Below are 15,293 nucleotides of genomic sequence, written 5' to 3'. Positions count from 1 at the left end.
CTTTCCATAAATATATATAACCAAATTAAACTCTCCTTTTCCCTTAAAAAAACAAATTCCTTAATTATCTCCCAATATATATATATATATATATATATATATTCCCTGTCTCTTATACACATCTAGATGTGTATAAGAGACAGGGATCAAACTATGCATCCATGAGCAAAGAAAGAAAAAATAAAATTAGCTCGTGGCTCATACAGTTACATCGATTTTTTGATGATGAAAGGAAAACCAAAAGACGTACTATCTTGCCTTGAAACGCATGTCTAGCAGTCCATAGGCACACCGTCAAACATGATAATAACATGAACGTAAACCCGTCGACCCACTCATGTCTAACGGCCCGTAGGCACACCGTCAAATATACTAATAACATGAACGTTAACCTGTCGGTTCACGCATATCTAGCATCTCGTAGGCACACCGTCAAAACATGAAACATAAAAATAAAAGTAACATGAACGTAAACCTCTCAACTCACGCATGTCTAGCGGCCCGTAGGCACACCGTCAAACATGATAATAACATGAACGTGAACCTGTCGACCCACTCATGTCTAACGGCCCGTAGGCACACCGTCAAACATGATAATAACATGAACGTTAACCTGTCGGTTCACGCATGTCTAGCGGCCCGTAGGCACACCGTCAAACATGATAATAACATGAACGTAAACCTCTCAACTCACGCATGTCTAGCGGCCCGTAGGCACACCGTCAAACATGATAATAACATGCGTCAAGGCAAGAAAATAAACCCTGTCTCTTATACACATCTAGATGTGTATAAGAGACAGGTACCTGTCACAACAATGCCTGTTTTCTCGGCCTCCTGCCGAGTGGTAGAGTAAACACGACCTTGCTGATGCTGGGGCCTACCCGAACTCCTCTGATCATGGCCTACAAACTGGTTCCCAAGACCGAACGTGCCTCTAGCAGGACATCTATCTACCGAGTGCCCCTCCTGCTTGCAATGAAAACAAACTCCGGTGCCTACCAAACATCGACCCCAGTGACGTCGTCCACACGAGCTACACACCGGTCACATCCTTTCCATCGTACCCGTCNAACGTTAACCTGTCGGTTCACGCATGTCTAGCGGCCCGTAGGCACACCGTCAAACATAGTAATAACACGCGTCAAGGCAAGACAATAAACCGCTCTACTGGTCTATTCATGCATCACATACATAATATCAGTACTGATTATAATTTTAACATACTCATAATACTTGTAGCCACCATGCAAGTAGCAAAACATAATATCAAACAAAATCATGCTCCAGAGTCAACCAAGTAACTTGATAGGTCTAATCTAGATTGCCTGGCACGAAAGCACCAGTAATAGTATCACTTACCTCAACTTGGTCACAAAAGTCCACACAAATAATTCCTTAAAACCTTTGGAAAACTTGAATCAATCCAAAGTTGTGGCTTGATCCAAGACAAATTTCAAAACTTGATTCAAGTAGCCAATCTGATCAAGAATTAATTCCAAAATCAATAACTTATTATTATTATTATTTTCCACTATTACTCTCAATCCAAAAAGAATAACCAACCAGTTTACACAAAACTTACCAAAACTGAAACTCTTCGATGAAGAGAATGGTTCTTTCTTTGTTAGCAACGCCTCGAAATCCAAATCTTGAAAGTCGACACAATGGGTAACACTAAAATCGTTTCCAACACCAAAAGGCACTTTAAAAAGACTCAACACCAAACCTTGCTCAAAACAATCTAATCTTACCCAATCTCAAAAAGGCAGAGGCGGCGAATGGAATGACAAGGAGGCGACGCTGCTCGCGGCAGCTGGAACTCACGGCAGCGACAACGGAACGGCGAGGCACTGCTTGCGCTGGTGCTGGCGAGGAGATCCGGGGAGGTGAGGCTGCTTGCAACGGCGCTAACGAGGAGATTCGACGACGTTGCTTGCGGCAGCACCAGAACGGCAAGGCTGGCGGCTAGAAGGCGGACGGAGGCGACTGGAAGGTGTTGGCAGCTAGGGCAGGAAGGAAAAGAAGAATGAAAAGAAGAAGAAAAAGGGAAGGAAAAAATAAAGGTTTTGTGCGTGTGGGTTGAGGAGAGAGAGAAAAGTAAATTTAATTTACTTTTTTTTTTTTTCATTCCTTTAATCCTTTCCATAAATATATATAACCAAATTAAACTCTCCTTTTCCCTTAAAAAAACAAATTCCTTAATTATCTCCCAATATATAGACTGTCTCTTATACACATCTAGATGTGTATAAGAGACAGTATATATATAACCAAATTAAACTCTTCATTTTTTCCCTTAAAAAAACAAATTCCTTAATTATCTCCCAATATATATATATATATATATATATATTTTCCTTTTCCTTTTAAAAAAAAGAATCTAATATACACATTTAATTATCTTTATAGATAACCAAATCTCCCAAAATATAAGCCAAAATAAAACTCAATTAATTCCAAATAATTAAACCATATTTTAACTTAGCCCGAAAACATAAATCTCATATAATTTATCCAAGTAGCCAACAAAAAAAAAAAAAACTTAATTATAAAATAAAAATCAGGATGTTACATCTTTTTTCTTATTCACTTATTATTATTATTATTATTATTATTATTATTTTAGCTTTCCCAAATTGTGAGAATATTTTAAATTTAAATGGATTGGGCCGGATGACAGTAGAAGCAAACGAAAATGTGGGCCAAGGGCTTGTTTGAGATTGGGCCGACTTAAAACGGTCTACGTGGATAAGATGGCCCAATCATAACCCAAGCTAAGCCACATGACCAAGTTGACAAATTTACGAATTTCATGCTCTCCTTTCAAATCTGGCCCGCAGATTGTTTTTTCCATCTTTAATGGCCCAAATGCAGTTTTTGTCAACAATTTCAATCATACCTACACGTGCAATGCACGTAATTTGTAATGTTTAAAATAGTTGCATGTTGACATATTTATACACTATAGTTTTTAATAATACAACTATGGGTTTAAATAAAATTTTATAAAAGATAAATTAGATAAATTCGGTTTAAAAGATAGTGCATAAACAATAAAAATGTGGAAATTAAAGTGAAAATAAATATGAAATTATTTTACAATAGTTATGTGCCTTTTATATATAATTTTTTTAAAATATTTAGATTTGATTTACCCATATCTAGATTTATAAAAATTGTATATTTTCTTTATAGAAATTTTAAATATATTAAAAAATGATAAATTTTGACTCAGGATTCATCTTTTTAGATCAATCCTTAATAAATAAATGAAAATAGAAGTTCTAAATTGCTTTTTATTATTTATTTATTTATTTTTTTTTTAAAGATGATAGTAGCAAATATTGCTTTTAAAATTGAGTTTTGTTCTAATTAAATATATAATTGATTAATAAGATAATTCATGGACATGAAGCAATTTGACAATCCCAAATGTTTAAGTTTGATAATCACTTACATGGAAAAATTGATCAAATGGCAAAAACTTACTTGATAAGCATTGAGGATTCTATTGTTGTTATTGTCGATGATTTGAAAATTGTATCTATGTTGAATGGTCCTTTTGTGATTGAGAAGAGTAAAAATATTATAAATCGTTCAATAATCAATTACATGGTAAACGTTAAAACTTGCTTGATAAACATTGGAACAAATATAGAAATATGTACCAAGGTTATCACTTATATATAACGTCTATTCAAATTAATTTTATTAGATAGATGGATGATTTAATAGGTATTATTATGCTCTTCTATTTATTGCTAGAGATTTCATGTGGTTCATAATCCATATCTGATTTCTTATTTTTTTTTCCTAATTATGTAATGTTATGGGTTTTTTATGAAAAAGAAAAAAAATCGATACTTGTGATTTCTTAAATTTTAAATTGAGTTGAATTACATTCCAATATATATTTTATTTGAGAAATTTCTAATCGATTGAAACTTGAAAGTTATAAATATTATGGGAGTGGTGGTTTATGGAATAATGTTGATGAATAGATAATTTTTTCATAAAGAATGTTGGATTTGAAGTCGTTCTTGGTTGTCTTTTAAAGAAGATGAAAATTAAATAGAATCCAATAGGGTCAGTTTTCACCCAAATAAGATGGATTTCCAAAAAGGTAATAACACTTCAATTGGCTTAAAATTCCAACCCTTTGGGACAATTAGACGATTAATAATTTCTTTTTATACTTCTGTTTAAGGTAACTTAGGATCTGTTTGGTAAGCAATTTGAAAATATAAATTTAAAGATAAGAGATTCAATGAAAATAAAGTTGTATTTCATGTTTTTATGTCTGGTAGTATATTTAGATTAAAATTTTAACTTAAACAAATTTTCAAAACATGTATTGAGAATATATTTACGAATCATAAGATTAATTGTAGTTACTAAATATTAGGTTAAATATAAATTATTATCAATTGATTTTTTTTTTTTAATTTTTTTTACGTTAAAAAACTTGTATAATTATTATTTTGTAATATCATATACTATATATTTTAATTTAATAAAAATAACTGAGTTTATAACATTAAATATTATATTTGTGATTTTTTTATGTATTTTTTTAGTACAATTCCCTATTTTAAATACCAAATTCAAAATTTGGATATATTAAAAACACAAAAAATGTTGTTTTTAGAATTCCTATTGTTTGAATCATAGAATTTGAAAACAAAATTTAGATGGCATACTATATGCATATTCACTTAATCCAGTAAATTTGAAAACATAAAACAAAATTTGAGTTGCCTACCAAACAAACTCTTAATTTTTCAATTAAATTTCTACCAACTTAAATTTATTACGGTCATACAATTTGAACATTCAATATAAATAAGTAAAAAAAAACATAAATTAAAATGAACAATGATTAGGTGCAGCCTAACTCATATATTCCTATACAAAAAATAAATTAGAAAAAAAATTAATTTTAAAAATAAAAATCGTGACAATATTTTGTTAGACCATAAAAGAAGGGAACCGAAGTTTTTCAGAAGTAAAATATATTTATAAAATAAAAATGGAAGAATAATAATAATAACAGGCGAACCAATGGAGAAAGCATTGGCATATTAAGGGAGAAAGTCTGAAACAGTCACTTTCTTTACCATCCGAATCGGATACAATGTCATGGTTGGCTCGCTCCATTGCCAACTCCCTTCGCCTTGAAGACGAAGATGACGGACACAACGGCGTCGTTTCCCCCATTCCCTCCAATCCTCCTTCTCCCTCTACTGCTCCACCCAACCAGATGGATTCCCAATCCGAACTCGACGACGAAGCATTATCTCGCGGTGTCAAAGAGGACTTGACTGAATTCAAACAAACCCTAACCCGCCAATTCTGGGGCGTCGCCTCTTTCCTTGCCCCGCAGCCGCCGCCCCATCCTTCCTCCACCCCTTCTCATCCCCACCCGGAACGTGATCTGGCTGCCCCTCCCGATTGGAAGCCGTCTAATCAGTCTGATCCGTCGATCTCCGGGGACGAAGACGACGAAGACGACCCGTCCGATCCGGTTGAAGTCTTGAAGATGCGTTCGAGTTATGATGCGTATGCGAAATCCGGGAATTTACAGGGGGAATGCTATCAGGAGGTGGATTGGGGAGATGCTATTGGGATCACTGATGAAGTGCTGACGTTTGCGACGAACATTGCAATGCACCCTGAGACTTGGATCGATTTCCCAATTGACGAGGAGGAGAACAGCGATGGTATGTTTCTTTTGCTAATTTGGCTATCCAATTCGTTAGAAGCTTGTTGATTCAACTCCCTACGAAGAAGAATCTGTTATCTGGTCTAAATTTTATTCGTTTTTATCGGATATAGGATGGGTGTCATTGAATGACTGCTAATGATCTTAAGCATCATTGTTCTTTAATGGAATATTCACTTGATTCTGGAATCGTTTATGAAATGCTTTAGGAAATTCTTCTCCTTTGAATGGAGACTTCAATGAAATGAGACAATTGACTATCTGAGTGGAGTGGATGATTTGGTATTCCATTCTTTTTGGATCTACAGCTCCGGGTGATGCTAGTAATTTATCTTGGGGTATGCTGACTGCCACAGTTAGATCACCACAGTCAGCACAAAAAGCTTAAAGCTGCATCCTAATTAAGCGACTATTTTTAAAATACATTTGGGGTATCTTTATTTGGCGCCCTTGTGGTCCTCCTAATACAATAGATTATGGGTATTGTTTTTTATTTTTTTATTTTTTTATTTTTTTTTGGGATTTAACTTAGTAAGCCCTTTTGGACTCTAGGATAGTATATTTGGGTTACATCTTAGCTTTTATATTGCTCCAGTCACCTGACTTTTTATAACACAGGGGCTTACTTAAAGCTGCAGTATCATGTTCAATGCAATTTAGAAGGCGTGAACCTGCACTTTTATATCATTCCATCTAATTCCTGCTTAGGGGTTCCATTCCCCATTTTATCTTCCTTTATCTGCTTCTCGATGGCTGTTACTTTTTCCTACCTTTTGGTTTTTTCAAGATGAGAAGTTGTAATATTGTGGCCTCAGTGATATACAACACTTATTCCATTTATGTGTACTTTCTAAATCATTCATTCAATGTGTCGATGCACTTATTTCCTGATAGAAAGGATACAATCCCCTATTCTGTTCACTTACACTCGGTGAAAGCTTTGCAAGTCTAAGTGATAGTTTTGTTATGTAATGTGTCAGTTTGTCACCTGTTAGAATCTTCGTATGTAGGTAGTAGCGTGCATGGATCCTTTACTTGATGTGGGACTGCATTTCATATATGGCTAGTACGAAGTGTAGAACTCACATAGGTGAAGGTAGCAAAGTGTTGTGCATTGAGGCCTGAGGGAGAGGCTTAGGCCTCTTCAAAACCTGGGAACTTGTTGGTTTAACTTCATCTATCAATATAATTAGCATATTATATATTGCATTAGAGGCAATATGTTCATAATTTATAGTGCAAATATGGTGTTTCGGTCTTATATAATCAAGTATGAGTCTATGACAGTTTTTTAAACTTGAAAATTACACCTTATACTGAATTTAATCATAATTCCATCTCTTATACCTGGAAAAGGTAAGATGAATGAGAAAGAAATAATATATGGTGATTCACTTATATGATTATATGCCGACTTTGTAATGGAAAATTTGGACTTTGGTATTCTTTAACTTTCTGTTTCTATCATGTTTTTTCACATTGTTGAACCCTGTATATTTACTTCCTTAGATCCTTCTTTTTTCTTTTTTTAGATTTTGAAATGTCTGATGCCCAAAAAGAGCATGCTTTCACTATTGAGCGTCTTGCTCCTAGATTAGCTGCTCTCAGAATTGAGCTCTGTCCTTGCCATATGAGTGAGAGTTACTTTTGGAAAGTCTATTTTGTGCTCCTGCATTCAAGACTCAATAAGCATGATGCAGAGGTTTTATCTACTCCACAGGTTGACTACTCTTTCTTTCCTTTGTTTTTTAACATCGCTATGGAACCTCTCTATAGTTAAACTATGTACTTTCTATATTGTTACGTGGTTGGCATGGTGGTGGGAATTATTAAATTAGGGTCCGATGGGCCATGTATAGTTATTAACACGTACTAAAATGGCTGTTTTAATCAAGAATGAATTGCTTCCTTGATGGAAATGTTATGGTTGCAGTATAATAAGGATTCCTCAAACTTGTAGGTAGTAGCAGCAAGATCAATGTGGATGCAGGAATTACAAAAGCAGACCAAGCCAGAGTCTTACTGGTGTGGAAGAGACACTTTTGAATTAAAAGACAGCTCCTATGTGCTGCAGGAAGGCAGTAGTCCCATGGCATTCCATGATACTCATTCTGGATCGACGTTGCCTTGGACATTTACATCTGAGCCAAGCATATCGTCTATCTCAAGCAATTATGAGACAGAAAAATATCAAACAGAGAGTTCTGAAATGCAATTCATCGATAAGTCGGTTATTGTCGAACAACCTATAATCAAGAATGATGATAGAAACTCGATAATTGGGTCTTCTTCAAAATTCCTTGTTCAGAACTATGAGGATGAGTCAGACAATGACTGGCTAGAGGAAGACTCTGACTTGGGTGGTTGTAATGGAACCATCCTCCCTCTGGAGAACGAAGAAGATATTTCTTTCAGTGATCTTGAGGATGATGATATGGTTCTGCCAGCTAAATTCAAGATTGCTTCAAAAGAATAGGGAAGTTATTCGTGGTGTTGCTTCCGATTGTGTTTGCTTTGCTGATGAGGTTAAATGAATTACAAAGTCAGTCTGACAAGATTATTGGGTTTCAGATACCAATCCTGTAAATCCATCTGAAATGGCTTTTTGTGGGTTGGGGTGCAATTGTAAATGATACGAATGGTCATTCCAATTGGAAGAGTGTTTCTCGATAATGTGTTTCAATTTGGTTTGTAGTTTGGGAATTGTGTAAAGAATGTATATCAGTAAATAGACAAAAAGGGAAAAGATATAAGATTTTTTTTGTTCCATGCCATACCCTATGATGATTGGAACCTCATCCCTTTGGTCTGTCAGGCATTCCCAAATACTTAAAAAATCTTATTCTGTCAGGAATAGAGATCCATGGAAGCTGTCTGACAGGAGGAACTGCTAAAAACAGCCAAAGGAGCCACCGAATTATATAACTGAGGCAATTGAGAAAGAAGGTTCTGTTGGATTTCTATATTTGAATTTCGAGGTGAAGGGACGATTCACTTTGAAGGAAGTTACGTCTCTGTCTCGTCCATAACAGGTATCCACTTTACGACCATAATGGACCTTTTTTTTCCCTCTTATTTCATTGCTGTACTTTCTACCTCTATACTCCATGAAGATAAATAGCTTTAGTTATCATATTCGCAGATAGGCTTTTGTTCCAATCCTGTTGCCGTAGGAATGCAAGTTGGTCCATTATTTTAATATTTGAATATTAGCTAGTTTGTTTGTTTGTTTAAAATTGATACCAGAAATTGAACCGAAACGTACTGACCACAATCACTCTGGATGAGATTTGTTGTCAAGTGAGAAAGAAGACAAACAGGATAAAGAATCGTAGGATAATAGAAACGGAAGACAGGAGGACGAAAGTTTGATGAAAATATATGGCAAAAAGGGTTTCTTTTTTCTTTTAAAAGGGAAATTATTGTCAGCCACTCACATGTTCAACGGTTAACGAAGATCTTGATGTTGTGGAGGAAAGAAAATGACCCTAACTTTCCGAGAATTTCATCAACAAAATTATTATATATTATATAGAACTTTTAGCTCCGGGGAAGAATTACAAGACAATTACTATTGAGTTATATTCACATCGACAACGTATCATATATGGTTGAACTTGTATGTCTTAGTTATATGGCATGATTGAAATTTTATAACCAAGGCAAAATGTTGTAGTTGATTTCAATTTCAGTCCAAATGGTTAAATTTTGCATCCAATTTTTAATAAATTATACAAAATTTGCAGTTGATTTCAATTAGTCTTTGTTGTTGGAATTTTCGTCTAAATTTCCTTGTTATCTGAGCTCAAAACTGGCATAAAACTTGCCTTCCCAAATGGAAATATAACCAATACCATAAATTAAGATTATTTTGAATAAATTTGCCTATTTATTAGAGTTAAAGTTAGTTTGGCCTTTGAATCATAAATGACATTAAATTTTATGCAAGTTTACGGATCCCTTGCTTAAAATTGTGAGTGTCACTTGACATGATTAAAATGGACCATTTTTGTTTATTTTTCTTCAATTGTTGTATTTAATTCACTTGATTGGCCATTTAATTGTACAAAATAACATTTGATAAGTCTTGTAAGACCGCCAAAGTGAGCTTAGCTTATAATTGAAATGACTTTTTCTTTTGAGGTTTGATCTCCCATTCCCACCTTTATTGCACTAAAAAGTCTTTTTAAGATCCACAAATTTCAACAAAAATGTAACTCAAGTTAAATTTCAACTAATAAAAATTTTATAAACTTCTTGGTAAATTGATATTAGATATTTTATATTCATCAATTGCCCATGAAAATAATTCTACCATAATTTTTAAACAACAAAAAGTTTCGCAACAAGTATTTAATTTTAAAATAAAAATTCCAATATTTATAAATTAAAAATTGGGAGTAAAAATTGATAGAGAAATGAATTTAGAGTAAAAAGAAGAAATATATTTTTGTTATAAACATTTAAAATCACACCATTCCAAACCAAAATTGTAGGTTGTACTTGTACATTATAATTTATAACTAATATTTGACAAAATATTGGTGTAGATGAATATATCTAAAAAATAATAAAAACAAAACAATTAAATTAGCAAATAAAAATTGAACCACAAATTTTATAGTTTGTAGTACACTCGAATCGAATTTTGCTTAGTTCAGTAAAAATGGGTTAATTAAAATGTTTATTATATATATATAAAAAGTGGAAAAATAAAAATTTAATACCATAATTCTTACGCAGTGGTCCGTTTTGTGTGGAAGTTAGAAGTTCATTCTGATTGGTCATCCCATTCTCTTCTGCGATTTTGGTGTTTCCGTGTAGGAATTGGAAAACCGACCCGAACATGAACAACTCCTCTGCCTCTTTGAATCCATTCTCATCTCATTCTTCTTCTTATAAAATTTATACACTTTCGTAATCAGATTCCTTCTAATCGTATCGTATTCGTAAATCGTAACAAGGATCCCGAATCCCAACGCTCGTTCAGCCCAATCGCCTCCCTTCCCCTGTTCTGTACCCCTTCCCACTTGTTGCCCAATGACAATTTCTCAGAAATTTTGCTAAATCTTCCTGGTTTGACCCCTCAATCTTCATTGACTTCCAACAATTTCTCCGAAAAGGTTTGCGATTCTATTTTATTTATCGGATTTCTTCTGTTTCCATTCATCGAGAGGGAAAAACACACCAAATTTTCTCCTCCCTCTTCTCTTTGTGTTGCGCCATTTCCAATTTGATATCTGGGTTTCGGTTTGATTTGGGTTTTAGGGTGTTTTTGAGTCTGGCTATGGATTTTGAATTGGTTAGAAGGGGTTTGGGATTCTCTCAGAGAAAAAGGAAGTGGCTTATTCTATTGGCTGTCATGGGGGTTTCTGGTTATGGTGCTTACAAGGTCTATCATTTGCCCTCTGTCGAGAGGAAGAGGAAGAGACTAATGAAGCTCTTCGGCGCCATGATTTCTGTTGCTGAAATGGTTGCGGATTCTTCTGAAGCTATTGGAGTAATTTCTAAGGACTTGAAAGAGTTTCTGAAATCTGATTCTGACGAAATTCCCAATAGCTTGAAGCAAATTTCCAAAATTGCAAAGTCTGGGGAATTTTCGGGGTCTCTTGAAAAGGTCACTGAGGCTTTCACGATTGGGATGATGAAAGGTTATAAAACTGTGACAAAGAATGAACAAAATTTCGAGGCGGATTCGGCGAATTCGAGCTTTTCTTCTGGTGTCTTTGAGAAGCTTTTCTCAAAAGCTGGGACTGGTTTTGCTTCTGTTGTGGTTGGAAGTTTTGCAAAGAATTTAGTTATGGGATATTACTCGGTGCCTGGATCAGTCGAAGATGCAAGTAGAAATTCACAGACAACTGATTACAAATCTGGATCTGAATCTCCAGACGTGCCCAGATGGGTAACTGTGGCCTCCAATGAGAAATGCAAAAATGTTATTGCAGATTGCATACAAGTTTTTGTTAGCACTGCAGTTGGTGTGTATCTTGATAAAACAATGGATGTTAATGTGTACAATGACCTGTTTAGTGGATTGACCAATCCCACTCATCAGGACAAGGTGAAGGACATGCTTGTTTCTGTTTGTAATGGCGCTGTTGAAACTTTGGTAAAATCATCTCACCAGGTGTTGACAAGCTCGCAATCAACTTCTAATTTGAGTCCGGTTTCATCTGGTAATGGGATGTCAAAGATAGGTGATAACCCCTTTTCTGAAGGAGCATATCCAAAGAAAATGGCTATGGTCACTTCAACTGAGGGTAGCCGAAATGGATGGGTTGACACGGTTTCATCTACTTTGGCAGTTCCTAGAAATCGGAAGTTTGTGCTTGATTTAACTGGCAGGGTGACCTTTGAAACAACAAGATCTGTTGTGGAATTTTTCTTGTGGAAGCTAATGGATGGTCTGAAGAGAAGTCTTGATATAGTTCATGATGAAGTTGTGGGTAGGGGATTGGAAGTCATCAGATACTTCTGTGCAAAGTCTTCTGTTATTGTTACAATCTGTTTAGCATTATATCTACATGTTTTTGGTGGCACAAGACTTCTGATACCTGCATAATATAAGAGCAGGATGTTGTTTAAGCCACTTAGATTAGGAAGTATATACCATTGTTGCATTCAGGGAAGGTTTTGTACTTTCTCCAATATCATTCAAATTTTAATGATAATGATACGTCTTGAACAAATGCATATATTGATGCATAACTTCCACCATCTTCTCTCTCTCTCTCTCTCTCTCTCTCTCTCTCTCTCTCATTTGTCTCTGGGATATGTCTCTCCATATGATATCTGAAAATTTAGCGATCAGTGCACCCTAGACCTTCTTGTTGGAGCAACAGCAATCAAATTATTGGCAATGAAATTACTTGCATCTTTTCTATCGATCACTCTTTTTATGGTTTTGAAGGTCTTGTCTGTTTTGGGGGGCAATTTGACCAAAACGACACCTTCTTTTATCTAGTTTCCTTGCAATAATAGTAAATGCCACAAGTTTAACTTTTGATTCTCTGATATTTTTTGTTAGAATGTTTTGAATCTGTTATATGATGACGCTGCGAATGACCAAGCACAAGAGTTAGCAAGTTCTCAATAATGCATGTTTCTCTCTCTTTCTCTCAACTCAGCATGGCATACTAGGCAGCTCCATGTGACTTTTATTTCTCTTCTTCACAAGACCTGTACAAATTTCTTTGTTCTTTGAGCAGTGCACATAGATTTCTTCTATTCCAATTATAGATGTTCTATAATTCATAATAACTCGGCATGATTGATTTTCACCCATTACCCCACTCCTTCAGTTACCTTATGATTATGTTATACAATTCTATCATGTTTCTGAATTTATCTCATGATTATGTTTTACAATTCTATCATGTTTCTGAATTTGCCTTCTGGTTTATGTCTAGCTATACGCTACAAAGAACTTGTAAGTCCTTGCGAAAAACTTGTATTACTATTTAGCATTCCTCACTATGGGACAGATTTTGTGGTGGTTGGCACGTGGGATACTCATCCTGATATTTTTTATCTTGTATTGTTTCTGATCTCATAAGCTTATTCTTACAAAACTGTTTTGCAGATCACAAGGTAAATCCTTTTCTGAAACTAAACGGGATGTTCTTGATAAGTCGAGGCTTGCGCACACTGTCTTGGATGTATCCTTTGGAATGTTCTGAATTTTTGCCGGATACTGATGTAACCCGGGGGGTGGTTCTTTGCTGGAAAGTTGAAACTTCTTTTTCCTTCAACTTCCTCAATATACTCTACACAAAAGATGGATCAAGTTCTTTCTGGTTGGAGAGTGAGCAGTAATTCTACATAAGATGACTTTTCTAGAGTGGATTTAGTAGAATTTTCTCTTTGTTAAATAGATTATTTACTCAGTAGGTTTGCTTATAGGTGAGGAGGTGGGTTTTAACCCCATGATGATGGTGCATTTTTGACACTTGGGTCTCATCATTACTATCATCTCATTCTTTTATCTTTAATGTCCACTTCCTTTGCCTTCATTTATGTTGTAACAATTGTTTATTTCAAGTAGCTCTTTAGAATCATGCCTTCTAGTAGTAGAGAAGCCAGTGGATTATGATTTCTTTTGCTCATCATCTCCTAGAAACTGCCTCCTTGTTCCTCCTCCTACTAACCTCAAATATATTGGAATTCCCCATTGTCTTCACTTTTAAAAGTTAAATATGTATTACTTTAGCTTCATTTTCCAATCACTTGTAAATTTCTGATATTTTGACTGATATTATTATTCATGCCTCCATCATATTTTGATTGAATTATGGAGAGAGAGATTAAAAGCTGAAGTGAGAAGGAAGAATACTAGGGCAGCTGCCAGCTATGAGCGGCGGCAAATACATTCATGCAGGCCCCATAGGACCATTGGGAAGTATGGCTTAATCTTATAAGTTGCTTTCAAATTTGTTTTTGTTTTTGTTTAACTGGCCCCTGATTTTGAATGTGTCTTCGTAATTGTATGTCGATGAATTTATTAAGAAGGCCCAAATCATGATTGGCTCTTTGCACGCTTTGTTAGCAACTTTTGTTATTATTATTATTTTCTTTTTATAAAGATCTTTGTTTTGAGATTAAATTCCACTGTCTTTTACAAGATTTAGACCACCATCTTGTCGGTAATTTCCACAGTATTCAAGGCCATGCTTCAAAATTCAACCCTTAATTATTAAAACAGGATCTGTAGAAGATGCTTCTTTTGAACTTATAAACTTCTATAGTTTAGAGCTTTCATAACTCTGTCTCTGTCTTCCTCTCTCTGTTTCTGACTCAGGTAAAGACAGCTTCAAATTTTCATTTTTCATGGCTGCCATTACTTCCACCTGCAGTAGCTTCTTCTCGATCAGATCAAATTCTATGGAGCCAAGACTAAGAACTTCTTCATCAAGCCATGGCTCTCCAGCATGTGGGAAGCTTGATGGGGTGGCAACTTGGCTCATCAATGGCTTTGTCACAGCTTTCTTTGGATCGTTGGAACGATGCTCTTGTATTCGTATTGCCACTGCTGAGGACGATGGCGATGAGGCGAACGACGTCCCCTTGATTCCAAACGATGGAAACCTTCGGCAGGACGGCACTGCTGCTGGCCGGAGGAGGGCTGGGAAAGGCAAGAAGTAAGTGAAATCCAATGAGCTGCTTCTGATGTTGTATAATCCAAATCAAAAAGCTCCTATTTTTCTTTGGTAAGTGATATAAAGGAGCTTCTGAATCTGAGATATTTACTGCCTTTTTCTTTTCTTTAGTTTTGTGGTGATGAAATCAACCAAACTACTTATATATTGTTCAGTGCTTTTAGAATTGAAATTAAGAACTAAAATAAGTTGCTTCAGTTCAATCTCAATCTCAACTAATTACTTCATTAGCAATTCAAAATTTCATTTTGGCATTCATGAATTTGGTTTTAGGATAATTAAAATGAAAATATATTATAGTTGAATTACGATGTTCTTCTTTTAGATAATAAAACTCGTGCTCTTTTTCCACTTGGATATACCAGTGGAATCATATCTCAATCTACTTATTCCATGATGCAATTTCCCATATA

The 15,293-nt window shown here is 35.0% G+C and overlaps 3 protein-coding genes and 1 long non-coding RNA gene across 5 annotated transcripts; 3 read left to right on the top strand and 1 right to left on the bottom strand.

The window, feature by feature from the left end:
• Window positions 1-562: 562 nt before the first annotated feature.
• LOC120085414 lies at window positions 563-2,132 on the bottom strand. Its single transcript, XR_005483929.1, has 3 exons — window positions 1,586-2,132; window positions 1,083-1,481; window positions 563-613 (listed from the first exon to the last, which is right to left on the bottom strand). It is a non-coding gene; the product is annotated as an uncharacterized LOC120085414 (long non-coding RNA).
• A 2,921-nt stretch (window positions 2,133-5,053) lies between these two features.
• On the top strand, window positions 5,054-8,499 carry LOC120085672. The gene is made up of 3 exons (XM_039041804.1): window positions 5,054-5,723; window positions 7,258-7,445; window positions 7,686-8,499. The coding sequence occupies exons 1-3, from the start codon at window positions 5,138-5,140 to the stop codon at window positions 8,199-8,201; spliced, it is 1,290 nt and encodes a 429-aa protein (XP_038897732.1). The 5' UTR covers window positions 5,054-5,137; the 3' UTR covers window positions 8,202-8,499.
• A 1,952-nt stretch (window positions 8,500-10,451) lies between these two features.
• On the top strand, window positions 10,452-12,442 carry LOC120085673 (protein PHLOEM PROTEIN 2-LIKE A10-like). Its single transcript, XM_039041805.1, has one exon. It carries the CDS (start codon window positions 11,013-11,015, stop codon window positions 12,285-12,287), a length of 1,275 nt encoding a protein of 424 aa, XP_038897733.1. The 5' UTR covers window positions 10,452-11,012; the 3' UTR covers window positions 12,288-12,442.
• Window positions 12,443-12,847: 405 nt separating this feature from the next.
• Window positions 12,848-15,083, top strand: LOC120085674. Of its 2 annotated transcripts, none has more exons than XM_039041806.1 (2): window positions 12,848-14,123; window positions 14,523-15,083. In XM_039041806.1, exons 1-2 carry the CDS (start codon window positions 14,075-14,077, stop codon window positions 14,864-14,866), a joined length of 393 nt encoding a protein of 130 aa, XP_038897734.1. In that variant the 5' UTR covers window positions 12,848-14,074; the 3' UTR covers window positions 14,867-15,083. The 2 variants fall into 2 exon arrangements, with proteins under 2 accessions (XP_038897734.1, XP_038897735.1); XM_039041807.1 differs by lacking the exon at window positions 12,848-14,123 and adding an exon at window positions 14,182-14,208.
• Window positions 15,084-15,293: the final 210 nt, after the last annotated feature.

The sequence above is a fragment of the Benincasa hispida genome, chromosome 9 (genome assembly GCF_009727055.1).
Source record: "Benincasa hispida cultivar B227 chromosome 9, ASM972705v1, whole genome shotgun sequence".
NCBI classification, from domain to species: domain Eukaryota; kingdom Viridiplantae; phylum Streptophyta; class Magnoliopsida; order Cucurbitales; family Cucurbitaceae; genus Benincasa; species Benincasa hispida.
This window is presented reverse-complemented; position numbering and strand designations above follow the sequence as displayed.

What these genes read in the sequence shown, in the direction of transcription:
- LOC120085674 (XM_039041806.1), top strand. Translation starts at nt 14,075, where the DNA reads ATGAGCGGCGGCAAATACATTCATGCAGGCCCCATAGGACCATTGGGA. An exon ending in CCCCATAGGACCATTGGGAA is followed by an intron (nt 14,124 to 14,522) that starts GTATGGCTTAAT and finishes TTTCTGACTCAG; the next exon opens with GTAAAGACAGCTTCAAATTT.
- LOC120085673 (XM_039041805.1), top strand. Translation starts at nt 11,013, where the DNA reads ATGGATTTTGAATTGGTTAGAAGGGGTTTGGGATTCTCTCAGAGAAAA.
- LOC120085672 (XM_039041804.1), top strand. Translation starts at nt 5,138, where the DNA reads ATGTCATGGTTGGCTCGCTCCATTGCCAACTCCCTTCGCCTTGAAGAC. An exon ending in CGAGGAGGAGAACAGCGATG is followed by an intron (nt 5,724 to 7,257) that starts GTATGTTTCTTT and finishes TTCTTTTTTTAG; the next exon opens with ATTTTGAAATGTCTGATGCC. An exon ending in AGGTTTTATCTACTCCACAG is followed by an intron (nt 7,446 to 7,685) that starts GTTGACTACTCT and finishes TCAAACTTGTAG; the next exon opens with GTAGTAGCAGCAAGATCAAT.